We start from the raw sequence: 18,547 nt of genomic DNA on the forward strand, positions 1-18,547 counted from the left end.
CGGCCGGGCCGTGAGGGAGGGGAGCGGGGTCCGAGCCCCGCGCAGCTGTCGGGGCTGAGGGGGCACCGCGGAGCTGCGGGGACAGCGAGCCGCCCCCGGCGGGCACCTGCGGAGGAGGTGCCGGGCGGGAAGAAGCCCGCGCGGGGGAGAATCCGGAGGCGGCCGCCGGCCCCGCGCGCGCGCGGCTTCCACAGTTCCAGTCGCTGCTTTTCCTCGAGTGTTCGCTGGAGCGAGCACAAGACAACGCTCTTTCCCCACTTCCACCGAGCTCAGGCCGTAAGTTACCCCAGAACTAAAACGTTTATTCGATTTCAGCTCGCTTCCATTCTAAAGGGTCATCAAGAGCTGCCCAGGGAAGCGGTGGAATCGCCTCCCCTTTAGGGCAAGAGTGGATGTGGCACTTGGTGCTGTGGTTTACTTGACAGGGTGGTCACCGGTCAAGGCTTGGATCCCAGAGATCTTCTCCAACCAAATTCATTCTCGTGATTCTGTGATAAACCAATGCAGTCTAACAGCATCAAGAGCATAGATACATTTTACCACAAAGCAAAATCCAGTCCTAAAATCCAGGGCTTTTAAAAACCTCCAAGCACTTTACATAGAGATAATACCTATTTTTGTACAGGACAGGGACAGACACCCATCGCACCCTTGGCCAGTTGCTGTGACAGACCTTGAACACGGGGATGGGTGATGAAGTCCCCCGTTTCACACGAAGCATAAATCCATAATTAGCAGATTATGGAGTTTTTTTCCCCAGTGGTTATAAAGTTTCTCAGCTGCTTTAAATAATTCCAGTAATATCCATGGAACTGGGCTGCTTTTGAGCAGTGGAGGCTCAGCTCGGACAGAGATCCATGGAAGTACATGAACATAAGGGCTAAATGAGTTCCATGGGAGGTGATGCTCTGCAGGAAATTTGTCACAGACTGTGAGCTCTGGTGTGGTACTGCTGGACTCCTTCATTAACTTCTCCCTAATGCACACCTTGCTGTTCGTGCTAATTGTACAATCACAGATGCTCTGAGTATACAACAGCGATCTCTGTTTAAAAAACATTGCTTCTGAAAGGAACGCTTCTTAAGGGCCTACATTATTATTCAAATTGATGCCGAGGATGATGTAAAGAAGGAAGCTGTTCAACAGCACTTCACTGATCTTTCTACAGCAACTTGTATCAGTCTCATTATGCTGTTTACACACACAGAGAGCGATGCCGTCCCATTGGTATTACACTGCTAATTGGAATTACTACTTTCAGAAAGAAAAAGTCAGTTTAAAGGCCAAAAGAGAAGCGTGGTTTCAATGTATACCACAGCATTTATTTCTTTACCGAGGTCCATTGGATTTATAATTACAAATCCATTCTAACCTGTCAAAGCATTTATCAATGTATTTAATCAATACAATACTCCTACGTTGCTCTTTTGCTGTCATGTTTCACAAATGAATACTGTCCTAACGTAATGAAAATAGACTGCATCTGGCATAAACCCACCTGAAATGACTTCTGGGAAGGTTCCAGCCAAGGATGGAGTGGCCACCTGCCTCATTCTTTCCAGCCATTCAGTGTTTCCCTATATAGGTGTGAAATTACAGGTTTGTGGCATATGCCAAACTGGGGACTTTATTCTAGAGTTTGACTGAAATGCAACTATGTGACCTTTACTTTGCAATAAACACAAGTCATAAATTTTGCAGATATTTGAGGAGAGGATCCTGGAGAGTAGGAACAAACAGAAAATCTAGTGGTAGTTATGGTTCTGGGCCTTTGTAGACCAAAGATTCTTCTTTTTCCTTCTGTTCTTTTTTTTCTGGTTCAGCAATAGGTAAGCCAAGAATGTCTGCAACAAATATCTCTGCTGTGATTTCTGCTGGAATGTCTTCTTCAGTCAAAGCTGCTGCACCTGCAGAGCAGTAGCAACAACACAAGACACACAGCAGCAATGTCAGAATTGCTTTCCAGTAAAATTTATAAGCAGCAATCAGTGAATGAAATGTTTTTAAAGATATACGAAGGGATCGTGACAAAGTGATGGTTTACTAGCTTGGTACTTTATGTGTTTCTGTCAGGGATTAAACCTGTCAAATCTCTGTCTCACCTTGCAGCAGGTCCCTGCCTCAGAGGAGTCATGGGACAACTTTAACACTTGGTCGATTTGATGTGATTTCAAAATTCCCTTTGGGAGCAGCACCGTTGCTGCATGGAGCCCATTGCCAGTGACCTTAAACAGATTCTGTTCCAAACTGGTGGGGACTGGGACATGAATTGTATAAAAATGCAGTTCCAATTACAATGGGCAATTAAATTCAGCCGCTTGGCTCAAATCAATGCTATAATTTGCTGTTCCAGGCTGGTGTGGACTGGGACATAAATTGCAGACAAATGTGGTCGTTACCAACAGCTCTGCTACAATGGGCACTGTGGCCTGGGTGAAACCAGCACTGGGATTTCCCTGTGTGTTTCTAATTTCAGTTCCAGGCAGCAGATAAACAGCAATGTAATCTTGTCAGGCCCCAGTTATAGTTCATTGTCCATTTATTTTTAGATACACCCATGCAATTGCTGTGTGGATGAAGGACAGTCTGTAGCTCTGTGACTATTTTTGCAATCCCATCTGAGCAGTTTTTACAGCTCTTGGCCTAACAGGGTAAATGGGTTTGAAATTTAAATTATTCCATTTGGGAATTGAAACAATCCTGCTTCTGTGCTGTGTGGAATGCTAATCCTGTACCTGTGGGAGGGTGGGTGTCCAGCTCAGATCCTTCTTTCCTGGGTCTCTTGCCCAGCAGGGTGATCAGACACTCAGCCAGCTCATCCTCTGTCATCTGCTCCCCTGTACAAACAGAGCACCAGCAGCCTGTGGGTTATGGGGTCGAGAGCTCAAAAACTCAGAAGCAACTCAAATTAAACTAAACAGGACAGTTCAAAAGAGGATCTGGCTTCTCTGAGATATGGACATATACACTGCCAACTGGAACACATGATCCCAACGCAGGAAAATGTTGATCCTAAGGAAAATTGTTCTTCCCTATAACATTTTGGGGGGAAATGTCAATCAAAGGGAGAAATTCTGATGCAGGCAGCTCTATGAGCAATGCTGCAGTAGCAGGGGCTTGATCTTCTGTTCCCACTGGAGAATTCCTGGCACAGACCACAGTCCATGTAGCCATTTTCATGCAGAGCAGGAGAAAGGTGGAGAAAAGCCTTGATTTAGTATCTTGAAATAACATGGACATAGCACTTGTTCCCAGTTAGTGGTTGGCTCATGCCCTGGAGCATGAGGTTATAGATCTGTTATGAAACTGTTCTATCTGATGTACCTATTTATGGATGTTCACACCATCTGTATAAATAGCTAACCTTTCTCACACTGGTTGAATCCGTGGTTTCCAAGGATCTTTGTGGCAAGGAGTCTTGCCAAGTGATGTACTGAGTAAACCAGCATTGCTCTTTACCTGTTTTAATGCTCAGCTACACTTTTACACCAGAAGTAAGACAATAGAAGTTTGTTATTAGCACTCTGTGGCACTGGCCAGAAGCATATTAACATCCACATTTATGGTGTTCTCCCTGATTCAGCTCAGCTAAATCATCCCATCTTTTCAGTCTTTCACACAGGTACAGCCCAGAACCAACTTCATCCCTCCTTTCTTGTCTCCCTTTTATCAGTTTTATACTACTTTTCCAGAGCCTGTGTGACTGGAAAAGAGAACAGCAATTCAGATAAGGGCACACTGGGAGAAGGATACATTTTGCCAAGATCCATACTTATCATTTAACAGCTGAGATACCTCAGGCCAGCAGAGATTTCCAGAGCAGTAAAAGAAGCACAGCTGGGACAAGACATGGGAATATTAAATTTAAAATCTTAGGGCAGGTGGCTCCTCACGCCTGCCCTGGTTACCAGGTTCTCATTCCAGAATAATTCTTGCTGCAGGGAAAAAGTTCTGCAATTGCAGGCAGAACTAGCGAGCGTAAAACTGATATTAGAAACAAAATAACTCACCTCTGCACTGAAGCAGTGACAGGAAGTCTCCTCTGTCAATAACTTTGTCTCCCTTCTTGTTATAATAACCAAGAACCTGAAATGCTCGTTGTATGGTTTTCATTGACAAGCCGAGTGCAGGTCGATGATTTATATAAAGTTTGATAAAATCGTCTAAATTGATTTTTGTCACTTCTTCTCCAGTATCTGCATACTTGCTGAATTTTACTTCATTTATCATTTCTTCAATCTAAAGATCAAGACAAGGCAGATTGTTACATGTTTTATTTTGAAGAGCATTGGGCCAGTTTCCGATCCTGTGGATGCCAACATCCCCAAACCGTGCATGTGTTGGTGCTTGGGTGCCATGACCCCATCCCAGGAGGAAGCTGCACTCAGCAGCTGAGGGTGGGAATGGCCAACAGTTAAACACCTCCTGACATGACAACAACAAGTAAAGATGGGTGTTACACACACAGAGTCATTTTGGATTTCCTCTCTTGTGACAGGCGCTCGGTGACCCTGCAGCTGTTACCAGCACCTTGGGCACAGCTGTCTCTCCACTCTGGGACAGTGGGCAGGCAAACCACAAACCAGTAAACACACCATCTTCCATCCTTGCTCTGGAAGCACACATACGATGGTCCCAACAGAACCAGGATAAGAAATCTTATCGTGACTCATAAGAAATCTTATCTTCCCCTGCTCTTCCCCATGTCTGGGGCGGTTCAGGCTCTGCACAAGCCAAACCCAAAATGTGCTCAGTGGGGCTGACACCCTGCACTGCTGGACACCTCACACTCCTCTCGGACAAACAGGCCAGCACTGGCTGTGCTGGATACCAGTGGTTTTCCTGAAGTCTGGTGCTGTGAGTCAGCCCAGTTGGCAGCTGTGCAGATGTGTGTCCAAAAGGCAGCATCTGCTCCATGCCTTCATTGTCCCTGCAGCCCCTTCAGAGATACACGGGCAGCAGAGAGACGCCGGCAGAATTCCCTGTGCCAACACGTACCAGGCCTGCTGCTCCCCGGGAAGGGAAGCTGATGCAAGATCTCCCCAGGGAGGACTTTGCATTCAGCTTTGGGCCTTTGTCCTTGTGTCACAAGTTTTTCCACTGAATGAAGCCCAGGGAAGAGGGAAATCTCAGCCTTACATTTTTCCTGTAGCGAATGTCACGCCAAGCAAGAACAGTCATTTTCACTCGGCTCTGGCTGATCTGGGATTAGGTTTTATATCAACCCCACTGAACTACAAAAGAAAAACACCAATTCCCAAAAGTTTTGCTAGTCAGCCCAAGCTGCCTTTTCTCCCTCCTGCTTTTCTTTTATTAAAACACTCTAGAGAGAGACGAACCTTCTCTCTGGATTTATTACTGATTGTAGGTTGCCTGGTTTCACAACAGCTCAGCACCTCTGTTTCCATGCCCGAAATGCTGTTTGTATTTTAATTTGGGGAAGTGTGGGGCATTATCAGTTATTATTCCAGAGACATTTCCCAAGGGAATATGTTCTCTGTGTCCCCAAGAGGCAAAAATTTAATAACCCAAGGAAAAGATCTAAAACAGTATGAAGAGATAACACCTCAACTTGACACCAGGGCAGAGCAGCCGCAGCTCAGACAAACATTTGCTGGTTGTGGGGGCTCCCAAGTGAGTCAGTTTGGTGGTGGCTGTGGCAACGGTCCTGCCTCCCATCTGGTGGCTCTCCTGGCACAGCATCCCTGGGCAGATGGGGTGGCACAGACTCACAGCAGTGCCTCAGCAGCCTGTGGGTTGCTGTGCCATGGAAGAGATGAACACAGTCTCCCCTGCAGAAAGGCTGAGGGAGCTCAGTGATGCACCTCCTCCCCTGGGGGAGCCTCTCCTGCGGTGACGGCTGGAGCTGGTGCTCAGAGGCCGTTATTCAAATCCCCTTGCTTCAGATTCAGTCATGCCGGGTTACACATTACAAATGAGGTTTGTGTACGCTACAAACTGCCTTGGAGAAACAGCCACACAAAGGGGAAGAAGCAGCACCCTTATTAAATCAGTTCTCTGCTGTAAAATTTTGACCCTGAGGTTGCCTTGTTGAACAACTCTGAGCTGTCAGGCTCCAGGTTTGCTCAGCCTTCTTCTGCAGTTGCTCAACTTGCTAGCAAGGAAATGTTTTTAGGAATTTTCTGCCAGATTCTGAGCACTACTGTATTGATGCAGACCAGATAAGAATACATTGACAGCCAATAAATATATCCCAGAGCCATCCAGCATGGCAGTGGTCAGAATCTGGCCCTTAGAACACTTAGGAATTGCAATCAGTCTTTCTCTTTCTTCTTTTAATAACAACAATAAAAACAGCTGACCAACCTCTTCCTCTGATGGATAGAATCCTATTGCTCTCATTACAGAAGGAATTTCCTCCAAGGGAATATGTGTTGACACCTGTCTGGTCTCCAGTGTTTTGATACCTTGGCTGCACAGCTGTACGTAGTAAAAATAGTCCTCCAGTTCCTGCCAGGGATTCAAACAAACACAGCAAATTTCAGTTACCAACAGGCACAGAAGATAAGGCTCCTTTTAGGGTTCACTAACAGCCATATCAATGAGATTGCTGTTAAAGGCTAGCTGGACAAAACATAAAGAAATGTCAGGCCTGTGTAAATTAAAGTCCAACCAGATGTGGCCAGACAGCGTTCACGGTGAGATAATTACCCTGAAGAATTTCCCTTCTCTGCCACCATCCAGGAGGTTGTAGAATGGGATCAAGTCCTCCCCACCCAGGAAAGCAGCAGCATCCAAGGCACTGGGAGAAGTGAAGGAAAGAAGGTACAGGAAGGGTTCATGTGAGGAGAGCTTTCATGGTTCCCTTTCTAGCCATTGTTCACAGACACTTTCAATAAATAAAATCCCTGGGCCTCAGAATTCAGGAAAGAAAAGCACTGCCTTGATCCTTGTGCTCTTTTATCATCAGCTGCACTTCTACAGCATATTTCATACCCAGGTTTTACATACAATAGCACAGTGTGGGAATTAATTATTACTGAATGGTTCTCTTGTTTAGTGGAATGAGTACAGGGCTGGGAGCCAGGAGCTTTTCCATGGACTTGAACTTGGTGTCTGGCATTTGGCTTTTCTGCTTCCTTATAGAGACATTGAGGGAGATGAATTAGCTAGATCAGCATTTTGAACATGCAGAGAAGGCTGGGGCTTGGTGTTTGCAATAAACCACACAACTCCCTGTTCCTTGATCCAACACATTTTTCCCCAATAACTCAGTGCAATCCATTACCCGACTTCCTCCGCTGTGGCGGGCGGTGGAGTCGCAGGTGCAGTTTGCATTAAACTGAAAGCGCCTGAGTAGCCGCCTCTTTGTTTCAATTTCATAGGCAGTTGGAGCCAAAAGAATCCCTTTGGCTTGTGCAGATGTAAAAAGAAACCAAGCCTGGAAGTGCAGTCATGGCATAGCACTGCCACATAATACCCCACGCCTGGCAGCCAGGCTGCAGCTTTCACACACACCTCTGTAGTGCTGCTTCCACTGGGGGTTTTTTGCAAGCTTCATGCTTTTTTCATAATTAAGTTATTTGGGTATTAAACACAGCGGAGATTCACAAGATGCCAGAAGCAGCAATAAAATGATAATTAGCTCATCAAAAACTTCGCTCCAAAAACAAATTACATAGAAATTCAATGTTGCCTGGACTCTGGCCAGCCATTATAAAGAAGGATCATTTATATTCTATTGCCTTCCTTAAAATGTCGCTTATCCTGACCCCCGACTGTTTAAGCCACACAAAGTGGAAAAGAAAATAAATAAACCCATTGCTTTCCCATCCAAGTTTCCTTTGTTCTGCACATGAAGGTGACCTGGCTTGGCACTCCTTGGGCTTTCCTCAGATCAAATGGTACCTGCAAAATGTGTTCCTTGCAGGACCAGCATGTGTCTTAACCACAAGGCCTTGGTCCTAGGAAGGTGAAGAGCACTGGTGTTTCCCAGGTGCATGCCTAATGGCAATCATAGGAACAAGGGCTAAAAGCCAGATCCCATGGAGTTATTTCCCAGAAACCAGGAGACACAGGGCACTGTGCAAGGAGGATGTTGTGCAGGATTTGAAAAAAAAAAAAAAAAACAACCAACAAAATAGCACAGACTGAGGGAGACCATGTCTATCCTAACATGTCTATCCACGCTATCCTAACTCTGCCATGGACGAAGCTCCCTTCCCAGACCCTGAAGTGTGAAGTGGTTCCATGGTGACCTGGCAGTTTTCATGCCATTCACAGCTGCCTTGCTCCATTTCTATGTACAAATGTATCTATTGGGCACCTGCAGCCATGAGAGGAGAGCCTGGGCCCCAAACATGTGTTGCATTGAGCAGCTTTGGTCCTTGACATGCCAAGAAACCAAAATATCTATCCCGCCTTTGCTGTGTTACCCTCCTGTCCTGTGGGAGTACATCTGGCACCACTGCCCAAGGGATCTGGCAGAGGGAAGCCTGCAGAGGATGGTGTAAGAAACCTGGCAGGATTCATCACTGATGCTCTGGGCCAGAGCCTGGAGATCCTTCTTTGTTAAAGCAGCCTCCAACTCTTCAACCACCCCATTTATTGCAGGCCATTTATTCATGTAAGCAAAGCTTTATAGGATTAAGGTGGATTGTCCTAAATCCATTCTTCAAACACAGGGGGGATTTCCCAGCAAATTCCTATTCCATTTGGAGAGCAGACACTTTTATATCAGCAGCTGCCCTGTGTGCTCCTCCTGCAGCCAGTGCTGCTCTTCTGGTCCCTGCCTAACCCTGACAATCTCCCATCACACTGGCCAGGCCCTCACAAGTATCACAAAATCCTCTGCCCAACTTCTTACCATTTGGGCACCATTTTCCAGACTGGAGTAGTGTTCAGGCACTATGGCCAGCCCTGTGAGGTTTGCTGGCTTAATCCCTCCTACATCACAGAGAGGGGAGCAAAACCCCCAAAAATATGTCCCTCCTTGTTGTATTGCACTAAATAGTCTATTTAGTTGTTGTTTTGCACTGGGTGATTGGAGATTTGCACTGAGTAGTCTTTTTATCTGATTCTTACACCTCTTTCAGCTGCCACCCCACATAGCTTGGGGCCCAGTGGGTTGACCAAGCAGCTGTGGAAGGCAGTAACAAGATTCCTTTCCTGCCATAACTCACTGTAGGTTGACCTTCCATTTCATGAACGTGCGCTCCTTGCCCCCGGCTGTGAAGACGTAGCGGCCGTCGTGGGAGATGGCAAAGTCAGCGGCACCATCCGGGTGGCAGATGAAGGCCGAGGACTTGTGGGGGTTGCCATCAACAGGCAGCATCTGCAAACCCACCTGTAAGGGAAGAGGGAGTCTGGGAGGGCTGGGGGTCCCACTGGGGCAGTGCCACATCCCCTTCCCCAGGAGCTTGCTCAGCTCTCAGGCAGGACCAGCCTACACGTGGTGGTTTCATCTTCAAGGAAATTCCCAAGGGCCCACCAACTCTGCAAGGGGGGGGGTCCATACCTTGTCCTTTGTAATGTACACCAGGTAGTGTTGCTGGGGGTCTGCAGAGCTTGTCCTAGGGAGGATTTGTATCTTCTCCAAGGGGGAGCCATAGGTTGGTCCCAAAAGGGTCTTTCTAAAGGCAAACAATGTATTTATCCACTCTAGGCCACCCCTAGAGGGGAAAACATTTTTCCCCTCTGAACAGTTGTTGTGTGGAAGGTTGGGTAGATATGGGAGGTGTGCAGAGGCTTCGTGCTACTGGCTGAGAGAACAGGATAGGACAGGGTCCCTGGCTAGAAGGGACTACACTGGGGCTCAGAAATTTATTTAGTGCTCAGGGATTATTGTGCTTTGCTCATGTGGACTTCAATCTCTTTATCTGGTGTCTAGCTGCTACATCTCAGGTCCAATGTAGTGAGCAGACCAAGTTCCCCATGCAGCCATAACCTTGCTAAATGACACATAAGTGAACAGCAGAATGGGCGTAAGAATGGAGTGACCTGAGGGCTCTACAGCCATCCCAAGATCTGCATCACAGATGGAAAATCACATGCTCATGGGTGGGAGTATGGTGGTCATTAGACCAAGGAGATCACTGGGTCAGGAGGAGGCTCTCAGGCAATGGCAGGCCTGAATCAATCCTTTACCTGCACATTTTGGTTGTTGTGTTGTAGAGCTTCATTTTGTAGCAGTTGTTGGCAGTGAGGAAAAAGGACTCGGTGCTGAGCTGTGGGTACCAGGTCAAGCACAGGGGCACTGCAACCTGCTCCAGCCTGTCCCTGTGTGTGACCACTAAGTGGTCCTTGATGCTGCTGTTCAGGTCATATTCAACCTGGAGAGAAGACAAGGAAACACAGCAACTCCCCCGTGGTCTGCCCTGCACCCTTGACTTTGTGGATTTGTATCTCCTGGAGAAGCCACAATAGGGGAGCCTCAACAGCAAGACCAGGCTGAGAAACAACCCCCAGCAACAGAGCTGGTGGGGAGAAGCTTGGGAGCCATGGAACCAAACATGGAGTCTCCTTTGATGGCCTTGTCCAGCCCCACCCCTTTAACCACAAATCTTCACTGTCCTTTAAACTTTTGCATCAACCCACCAGCTGCCGGTCCTCCCCGAGGCTCAGGAGCCTGGGCTCGTTGCTGTCTGGGTGGACCCCAAAGAGGATGCCCCGGATGGGTTTGTAGTGGGAGACCAGCCCTGCCAGGTGCTCCCAGCATCTGCTCCCATTCTGCAGGACTCTCTTGTAAACAGTCACTGAATAATTCTCATCCTGCAACAACAGCACAAAGGTCAAAGAGGGAAATCTTTTTCTTTGTACCAATCATCATCAGTTGCTACAAACTCCGAGCCAAACTGCTTCAATGCTGCCTCAATACTTTTACAGCAAGACATGGGATTGAGGAAGCAGCCCCCTCCCAGAGCACCAGCCAGGAGGAAATCCCTGCTCCAGCCCCTTCTTCAGATGGATGCAGAGCTAAGACTTGTCACTAAAGTTAGGGACTGGGCGGTCTGCAGAGCCGCTGTGACTGGTGACGTTTTTACAGAGTGACTCTTCAAACCGGGAAAAGCATTTTGGAGTCAGGAAGCCCCAGGGGAGGAACAGCCCTCTGCCCTGCTCGCTCTGCATGTCAGAGTCACCAAGCCCCAAGGGAGGGACGGCCCTCTGCCCTGCTGCTCTGTGCCTGCAGGATGGCCGGCAATTCCCAGTCCCTCCCAAAGCTGCCCCGCGAGCAGCGCATGTGAATCACCGAGCGGAAAAAACAAGCGTACAGCGGTTGCGAGGTACTTGGAATCGTGAGAGAAGCTGATGTGAGTCACGGGACCTTGCGAGCACTGGAATTCCTCGCAGATGGACTGAAGGGAAATTGCATCAAGGATGTACACGCTTCCATCAGTAAAACCAGCGGCCAGCAAATGACCTGGAAAGCAGAACAGAAACCTCTCATGACACCATCACTCCTCCCAGGAAGGCCAATGCTTGGCACATGGTCGGCTCACAGGGCTGGGATACCTTCAGGATCATAGGATAAGCACTGGATGCCAGCCTCAGTGAATATCCTGCTAACGAGGTACTGGGTCTGCTTGTATTCCCACACCTTCAGCAGCCCACAGTGACTCCCCACAGCCACCAGTGGCTCCTGAGGGTGGCAGGCAATGGCATTCACAGCTTTCTTTGCCTCTGTCGTGATTCTTCCAAAGTTTGTGCTGTCTGTTGCAACATGGAACACGGTTGCATCAGAGGTTGAAAGGATAAAGTTCCTGTTTAGCGTGAGAGAAACAGAATTCGATGAATCAGAGTAACCAGCTCACATCCCTGCAAGCTATATTACACATCAGTCTCTTTTTGGCAAGTTAGTTGGACAATCACTTATATTTTGTGGTACACAGTATGCAAACGCTCCTTGACCTGGAAGGCAAGTGACACTTTGTATTCATGACCTGGGAAATGGCCAGGGGAAGACACTGGAGCCAGTTCCATTTTCTACTTGGCTGGGCAAGCCAGCAGATGAATGACATCTGGGGAGCTCCTGCTGTTTGCAAGTCACTGGTGTGTGAGATGGACAAGTGAGCAATAGGAGATACTCTGAATGGCCTTTCCACGTGTCCCCATGCCACCACTGTTGGTGGCTCCACGTTGACCATGCTGCCATGGCCAAGGTCAGAGGGCAGTTTCAGTCCCTGTATGCTCACTTGGCCACGCTGAGCAGCACAGCAGAGAGGTTTCACTGTGTGACTGGTGATGTGTGAAGCAGACAGCAGGATAATTATTCATTTTACAGCACAAATATGTACAGTTTCAGTCTGCCTGATTGAGAGTCTGGACTCAGTAAAAGGGACAAGAGAGGATCACACAGAAATCCCAGAGTGGTTTGAGTAGGAAGGGACCTTAAAGATCATCTTGTTTCAACACCTTCCACTAGACCAGGTTACTCCAAGCCACATCCAACCTGGCCTTGAACAATTCCTGGCATGGGGCATCCACTGCTTTTCTGGGCCACCTGTGCCAGGACATCACCACCCTCACAGTGAGGGATTTCTTCCTATATCCCATCAAACCCTGCCCTCTGTCAATTTTAGGCATTTTCCCCTTGTCCTGTCACTCCATACCCTTGTCCAAAGTCTCTCTCCGCCTGTTTTGGGTCCCTTGAGGCACTGGAAGGTGCTATAAGGTCTCTTTGGAGCCTTCTCCAGGCTGTCTGGGAGCTGCACAGACAGACACGTGGGGAAGCACAGCCTCTTTGCCAGCTGTTCCATCACAGCCACCAGTTTGTGCACATCTGGCCCAGGCACTGATGGACTCTGCACCCCTTGCGTGCCTTAGCTGGGCTCTGCAGCCATTCCTAATCCCAGCAGCCTCCAGGATGAGCTCAGGCCTTCCCTTTCCCTTTGGGAAACCAAACCATCCCCCAGGACTCTGCTCCAGGCTGGAGAAGAATTTGTTCCACGTGGCTCTTTGGAAAACATGCGTGGCTAAGAACAGACATTGCCAGGAAAGCCTTAACAGCAGTGACAGATATGTGGTTTGCAGGCTGGATGGAGCCACGCAGCAGCTTCATCTGGCCTGCAGAGTCCCTGTAAATCCTCAGGCACAGCTGTGTCACACAGAGGGACAGAGAGGGGCTGGTGGCCAGTCAGTGTGGTACAGCTCTGTGCCGGTGCCACTGCCCTGATTAGCTTGCCAAGCCATGATAAAATCCAACTGGATCCTGCCATGCCTGGGAAGGGTTTAAGGGGGGATTAAGGGGCCCAGTGAGAGCTGGAGGCTCGGCATTAGCACTGCCTGGGGTGCTGGGTACGTGACAGAGAAGCTGATCATGACTGTGCCTGCACAATGCTGTGTCTGCACCAAGGCATCGCCTGGAGCTCAGTCTGGGGTGTGCTGGAGCCCACCCACACTCCCTCCCTCCCTATCCTGCCCAGGAGCCTGGGCACAGGGTGAGTCCTGCTCCAGACCAGGCAGAAGCTCATGGAACAGCTCTCACTGAGCACCTCCCCAGCTTTCAGCTGCAAGGCAAACACAGGAGAAGACCTGGGTTGGTAAAGAGACACTCACCTGGTGAGAAAAGGCTGCCTGCTGCCTGGGAGGGCACTGGGAGCATCACGAAGGATTGTGGAGAAGGAGATGGACTGGATGGGACCCACTTTGTCGTGGCTGTAGATGCTGAGGAGCTGCAGCTGCCCATCATAGAATTTAACCTGCCCTTTCACATCACCTGTGACTATACAGCTGCAGGGAAGGGAAAATTATTAACCAATACACTGACTGACAACTCCCAGATATTTCTTGGAGAGCATCCTTGGATGGAAGCAAATTTCTTCCCCATTTCTCTGCACGAGCACACGAGCAGAGCCCTGCACAGATGTGTGGGAGAAAACCAGGGTAGTGCAGAAACCAGTGGTGCAGAAACCAGGGACACCTGCCGTGTCCCTGCCGTGTCCCCAAGGCTGTCGCGGCGTTTGGTGGCAGTCTGCTCCCTCTGCCGGTAGCAGCCAGGAGGCTGAGCCACTGTCTGAGCTATCCCAGGGGAGCTGGCATCGCATCACCACCACTTTTCAACTTCATTTCCACCCCCAGACAAATCCATTGCTGGAAAATTATAAACCAGCAGCACTTTCCTGCATGAGTGACCACGCGGCCAAGTGATTAAAACTCCAACATTATCTCTGCCGCTCCTACAGCTGAGTACCAGGACTGTACCTAAGCTACTGAGAAGGGCTGCCCCGTTACCTGTCCAACACCTGGAGCAAGGTAAGACTCTCCTCCTGCATTGCCACCACCTTGGTGGCTGTCACTCCATGGGGTTTGGGCAGCAGCTCCTCGGGGAGGGTGCGGGGATCGTGCATGTCCCACACCACCAGCTTCCCGGCCGACGTGCCCGTCAGAGCTTGGGTGTTGTTAAAGTGGAAAACTGACTGGCTGAACTGTCCCACCAGGCACTTGAAGGTCTGTGGAGACAGCAGCCAGGCTGCGTTTTCATCCCAGAGCTGGCTCTGCCCTCCTCAAGCAGAGAGATTGGCATTCCCTTCCTGTCCCGTGGCAGGACAAGACACAAGAGCCCCAGGAGAAAATGCAGTGGGGCACTTTGGGGAGAGAGCCCTGCTTGAGCTCAGCTTGGGCAAACCTGTCCCTGTCTGAGGGGGACAGGCTGGGGCCAGGGCCCCTGTTTTTGTGTAAGGGGATGGGGAGGGACAGTGCTGCTGCCAGCAGGAAAGCCAAGAGGGTGACATGCTGTGTCCCTCCCTGCTGTGCTCACCTGGTTGCTCAGGAATGGTGTCCCGTACTGCAAACCAGAGTCATCCTGGGGAAAACAGAGAAAACATCCAGGACAGGGATTTTGGAACCGAGCTCTGCAGTGCCAGCATGGCCCTCCCCACCATCTGGGCACTGGCCCCACGTTGTGGTGGCCAAAGCAGGAAAGGCTCCAAGGTCTTCCAGAGAGCACAAAACATCCTCTCCTTCCACCTGTGCTTCTTTCCAAAAGCTGCTGAACGGCACAAGGCCCATGGGAAAGCAGGAGTGGGAGAGGTGAAGAGCATCCCTGCCACAGCTGGGCCTGACAGTGTGGGAGTAGAGGGAGTGTGATATCTGTCCAGACCACTTTGGGATCTGGCAAGGGCAGGGAGGAGGGAAGGGACAGATCTGCAAAGTGACCCCAGCTGTGGACAGACACCCAGCCCCTGAGCCCCCCTGCCACCTCCTTTGTGGCACCAGAAACACGACTTCCCATGTCCCTACTTACCCACAGGTAAAATATCACCTGGCTTTTGCTGTTGCTGACAAACTCATGGGGATTTTGAGGGTTAAAAATGACATAATCCTGAAATTCAAAGAATTGCATTAGCACCAGGCCGAGCGATGCTATCTGCTTATTCTTCCATCCAAAACCACCTCACCAGCTGCACTGAACTGAAATCAGAGGACACCCCATGCCGGTCAGGCGTTAGAGGAACAGGGATGAGCCCTTGGGATGCTCTGCTGGATCAGGGATCCCCAGGGACGGGGTGTGATCCTGTCTCCCATGGGGGTACCAGGTGAGGATGGGGCTGCCCAGCCCATCCCCTCTGCTCCCCTTGGCATGGTCACTCACCTGATACCCAAACTCAGGGTCCAGCTCTGTGCTGCACGTGGGTTCCCCTGTGAGCAAAGTCCATCTCCAAACACAAACTTTCTGAAAGAGAAGAGGAGAAGAATCCAAGGAACACTCCCATGGCTCTCTGGGAGGTTTGGGGAGCCAGGTGAATCCCATTCCCCACTGCAGGGCATGGTGTGGCCAAAAAGACTGGAGCAGGCTAAAGCCCAGCACAGCCTGGCAGCAGAAAGCTTAATTTCAGGAAATAATGCTGGAAATTGCTTAGATGAAAGTGATGAAGTCAGAAGCTTTTATCCCAAATTAAGATCCATTTTCTCAACTCTGGAGCATTCACTTTAATGAAATCCAGTTCTGTCTTCTAATGGCTCAGCAAAACCAAATGATCACTCTGCAAACCTGCTCTCCCCACGTGAATCCCCACCTCCCCTGTGCTGCACTGCAAAAAGCTTCCAGCTCTCTATCCTGCAAAGCTATGGAAGAGGAGATACTCTCTTACCTGCACAGTAGCAGCACTAATGGTCACCAAATACTTGGCATCCTGGGAAATGGCAATGGCACAGAGCCCGTCCTCCGAGTGGCTCTGGAAGATGGTGCGCACGGGAACCCTAGGGAGCAGAGATCCCATGGGTGCTCCTGGCAGCACAGGGGCTTCCAGGCAGTCACTTGGCAAAGCCTGTGGCACAACCCACCCACCCTGCTCTGTGTGGAAGAAGGGATGGAGGGAGAGAGGCTGCAAACACTGGTGCTGCCACGGGCTCAGTGTTCATCCCTTCCTCCCGAGTAAATGTCTCTGGGAAACGACTCACCAGGATCTTTGAAGATCCTACAGCACAGAGATGTGATGTACTTAGTCTGGGGGAGCTCAGCCCCATCTCAGTGTCTCATGAGTGTGGGTGATACAAGGACAATGAAGGACTTGGTTTGGTTTTGGTTCCTTTGCTGCTTTTTAGTCTGTCCCTGTGTTCTCCCATTTTATTCTCAGCTGAGACTGGAGTCGGTCCTGAGTGATTTACTGGACACAGGGTGTTTCCAAAAGAGGAGGTTCCTGGGAGCTTACCCAGAGTAGGAGTCCCACACGATGATCATAGCATCTGGCCCTTGGTCAGCAGTCGCAACCCAGCGTTTGTCTTCACTCACACACAGGCAGGAGATGACATTTGTGTGGCCCTGGGGGAGGGAAGCAGCAAAATGCCTTGGAGGCTGCAAACCTGGGGCTGTTCTGTTCATACCTTTTGTATGGGCTGCTCCTGGGTTTGGTTATAGGTGACCCCTGAGCACAGGGCACCAGAAAGAGAGATAGAGAGAGGAGGTTCAGGAGAAGGGGAGGAGGAGGAGAGAGACGCTCAGCTGTGCCAGACCTGCAGGTGGGACTGCCTGTTCCGCACGATGTCGTGGATGACCACTGTGTGGGAGGAGACATACAGGAGCACCCGGTCCTCCCCGTCCATCAGGCTGTGCACAGCCAGGCTGCTGTTGTAGCCAAACACCCAGGACAGGTCCTGCAGGGAAGAGATAGCTCCTGGCTCTCAGCAGCCAGGACAAAAAAGGCACACGAGGTCTGTGGGGTGATGGAAGAGAGCGGGGCAGGAGTGCTGGGTGCCATGTGGAGCACCCTGGTGCCACTGTGCCCGTTGTACTCACAAGGGGGTAAAAGCTGCTGTCCCTGTTCTTCCGGAACAGCATCCCTGGCGTGGCTGCCCACACCATGCTGGCAGAGCCTTTGTGCCGTGTGTGCTTCTCCCTGTAGCCTGAGAGAGGGCTGGACATGGCTCCCTTGGACTCAGACAGTGCTGGGGGTGGTTCAGGGACTCCAGCACCCTCCAGGCATGATGTCCCAGCAGTGCCTTCCCCAGGGTGCCCTGGCTCCCAGCCCAGGAGCTGGGCAGGGTGTCTGAGATCCCCATACCTAAAGGAGATGACCGGGGACAGAATGGTGACTCTTCATTATCCTCTGATGCTCCTTTCTTCTCCCTGGCAGCAGCAAGGGCAGCCTTGAGAAGGAAGAGAGGTTTTGGTGAGTGCTGGCTCCTGGGCTGGTCTGGATGGGAACTGTCCTGTCCTGTTCATTCCTGCTACTGGGAATGAACCCCAGCATGTCTCAGATCCCAAGGGCTGTTTCCCCTGGGATCTGCCCCAGACCCTGTCTCAAACAGGACTTTCCATGGTGCTGCCCTCACCTCATCAGGCTGCACATCCGCCTCCTGAGCCGTCTGTCTGTCCTGGGACATCTCCCTGGCTCACTGCTTAGTGCTGCTCCTCCCTCAGTGGGTTACTCCAGTGTAACTTCACATGGACCATCCATCCACACCCTCACCCTCCTCCCAGGGAGCTGGGGTGTGGAGATGCTCTGAAATACTTCCCCACACACACTCTCCCAGATTTGGCTCCACAACAACCTGGAATTGGGCACAGCGGGAGAAAAGGGCACCTGTGAAGCTGGGAAATGGGTCCCAGAGCCGTTTCTCGGCTCCCACACTGGGCACAAACCAGCCCAGTACAGCGATTATTCAGCTGAGCTCAGGCTCCCCCCCTTGGCTGCCCGCACTCCGCGCCGGGCACGCAAATTTCCCTTTCGGATGGGTTTTGTCACAGTCCTGTGAGCGCAGAGCTGCTCCTGGGCGGCAGCTGCTTCATCTCCGGCCTCACGGCTCTGGATTTGAGCCAACACCGAAACCTTGTGCGCAGAAAACTTTCACGGGAGGGGAAAGAGGCCCTGGGAAAACCTTCCCGGGCCTCGGCAGGCGGCACGGGAGCCCGGGAGCGGCCGCCGATCTCCCCGCGCTCGCACGGAACCGTTCCCAAGGCCCCTCCAGGCTTCGGTGCCTCCCGCTGTCCCGAGGGACCCTCCGGAGACCCTCCCGAGGATCCCCCCGCTCACCGACACAGCGATCCCCGCGTCTCTGCCTCTGCGACCGCCGTTCCCAGGCAACGGCTGCACCGGCAGCACCGGCTGCGCCACCGGCTGCACCGGGAAACGCCGGGAGAGGGGGGGGA

General features: G+C 50.7%; 2 protein-coding genes across 2 annotated transcripts in view; one reads left to right on the top strand and one right to left on the bottom strand.

Annotated features, from left to right (window-relative positions):
- Positions 1 to 14: 14 nt before the first annotated feature.
- The window catches only part of HPD (4-hydroxyphenylpyruvate dioxygenase), a 29,321-nt gene continuing 10,788 nt past the window's right edge, over positions 15 to 18,547 (top strand). The window contains exon 1 of the mRNA XM_030959178.1: positions 15 to 276. The gene's annotated coding sequence lies outside the window, so the exon portion shown is untranslated. The remainder of the gene's footprint in view (positions 277 to 18,547) is intronic.
- WDR66 (WD repeat domain 66) lies at positions 1,627 to 17,940 on the bottom strand. Its single transcript, XM_030959175.1, has 22 exons — positions 17,731 to 17,940; positions 17,460 to 17,544; positions 17,195 to 17,301; positions 16,912 to 17,052; positions 16,611 to 16,720; positions 16,050 to 16,158; positions 15,551 to 15,631; positions 15,203 to 15,280; positions 14,717 to 14,761; positions 14,191 to 14,408; positions 13,516 to 13,689; positions 11,473 to 11,720; positions 11,232 to 11,380; positions 10,558 to 10,731; positions 10,108 to 10,292; positions 9,479 to 9,593; positions 9,144 to 9,307; positions 6,673 to 6,763; positions 6,328 to 6,471; positions 4,011 to 4,239; positions 2,736 to 2,837; positions 1,627 to 1,907 (listed from the first exon to the last, which is right to left on the bottom strand). The coding sequence occupies exons 1-22, from the start codon at positions 17,779 to 17,781 to the stop codon at positions 1,756 to 1,758; spliced, it is 2,952 nt and encodes a 983-aa protein (XP_030815035.1). The 5' UTR covers positions 17,782 to 17,940; the 3' UTR covers positions 1,627 to 1,755.

This window comes from Camarhynchus parvulus, chromosome 15 (genome assembly GCF_901933205.1).
Source record: "Camarhynchus parvulus chromosome 15, STF_HiC, whole genome shotgun sequence".
Classification (NCBI taxonomy): Eukaryota; Metazoa; Chordata; class Aves; order Passeriformes; family Thraupidae; genus Camarhynchus; species Camarhynchus parvulus.

Excerpts from the sequence above, each read along its gene's own strand:
- WDR66 (XM_030959175.1), bottom strand. The coding sequence starts at position 17,781 with ATGTCCCAGGACAGACAGACGGCTCAGGAGGCGGATGTGCAGCCTGAT. Across the intron at positions 13,690-14,190 it reads TTGCTCCAGGTGTTGGACAG|CTGTATAGTCACAGGTGATG; the intron begins GTAACGGGGCAG and ends CCTTCCCTGCAG. Across the intron at positions 11,381-11,472 it reads CTTATCCTATGATCCTGAAG|GTCATTTGCTGGCCGCTGGT; the intron begins GTATCCCAGCCC and ends TCTGCTTTCCAG.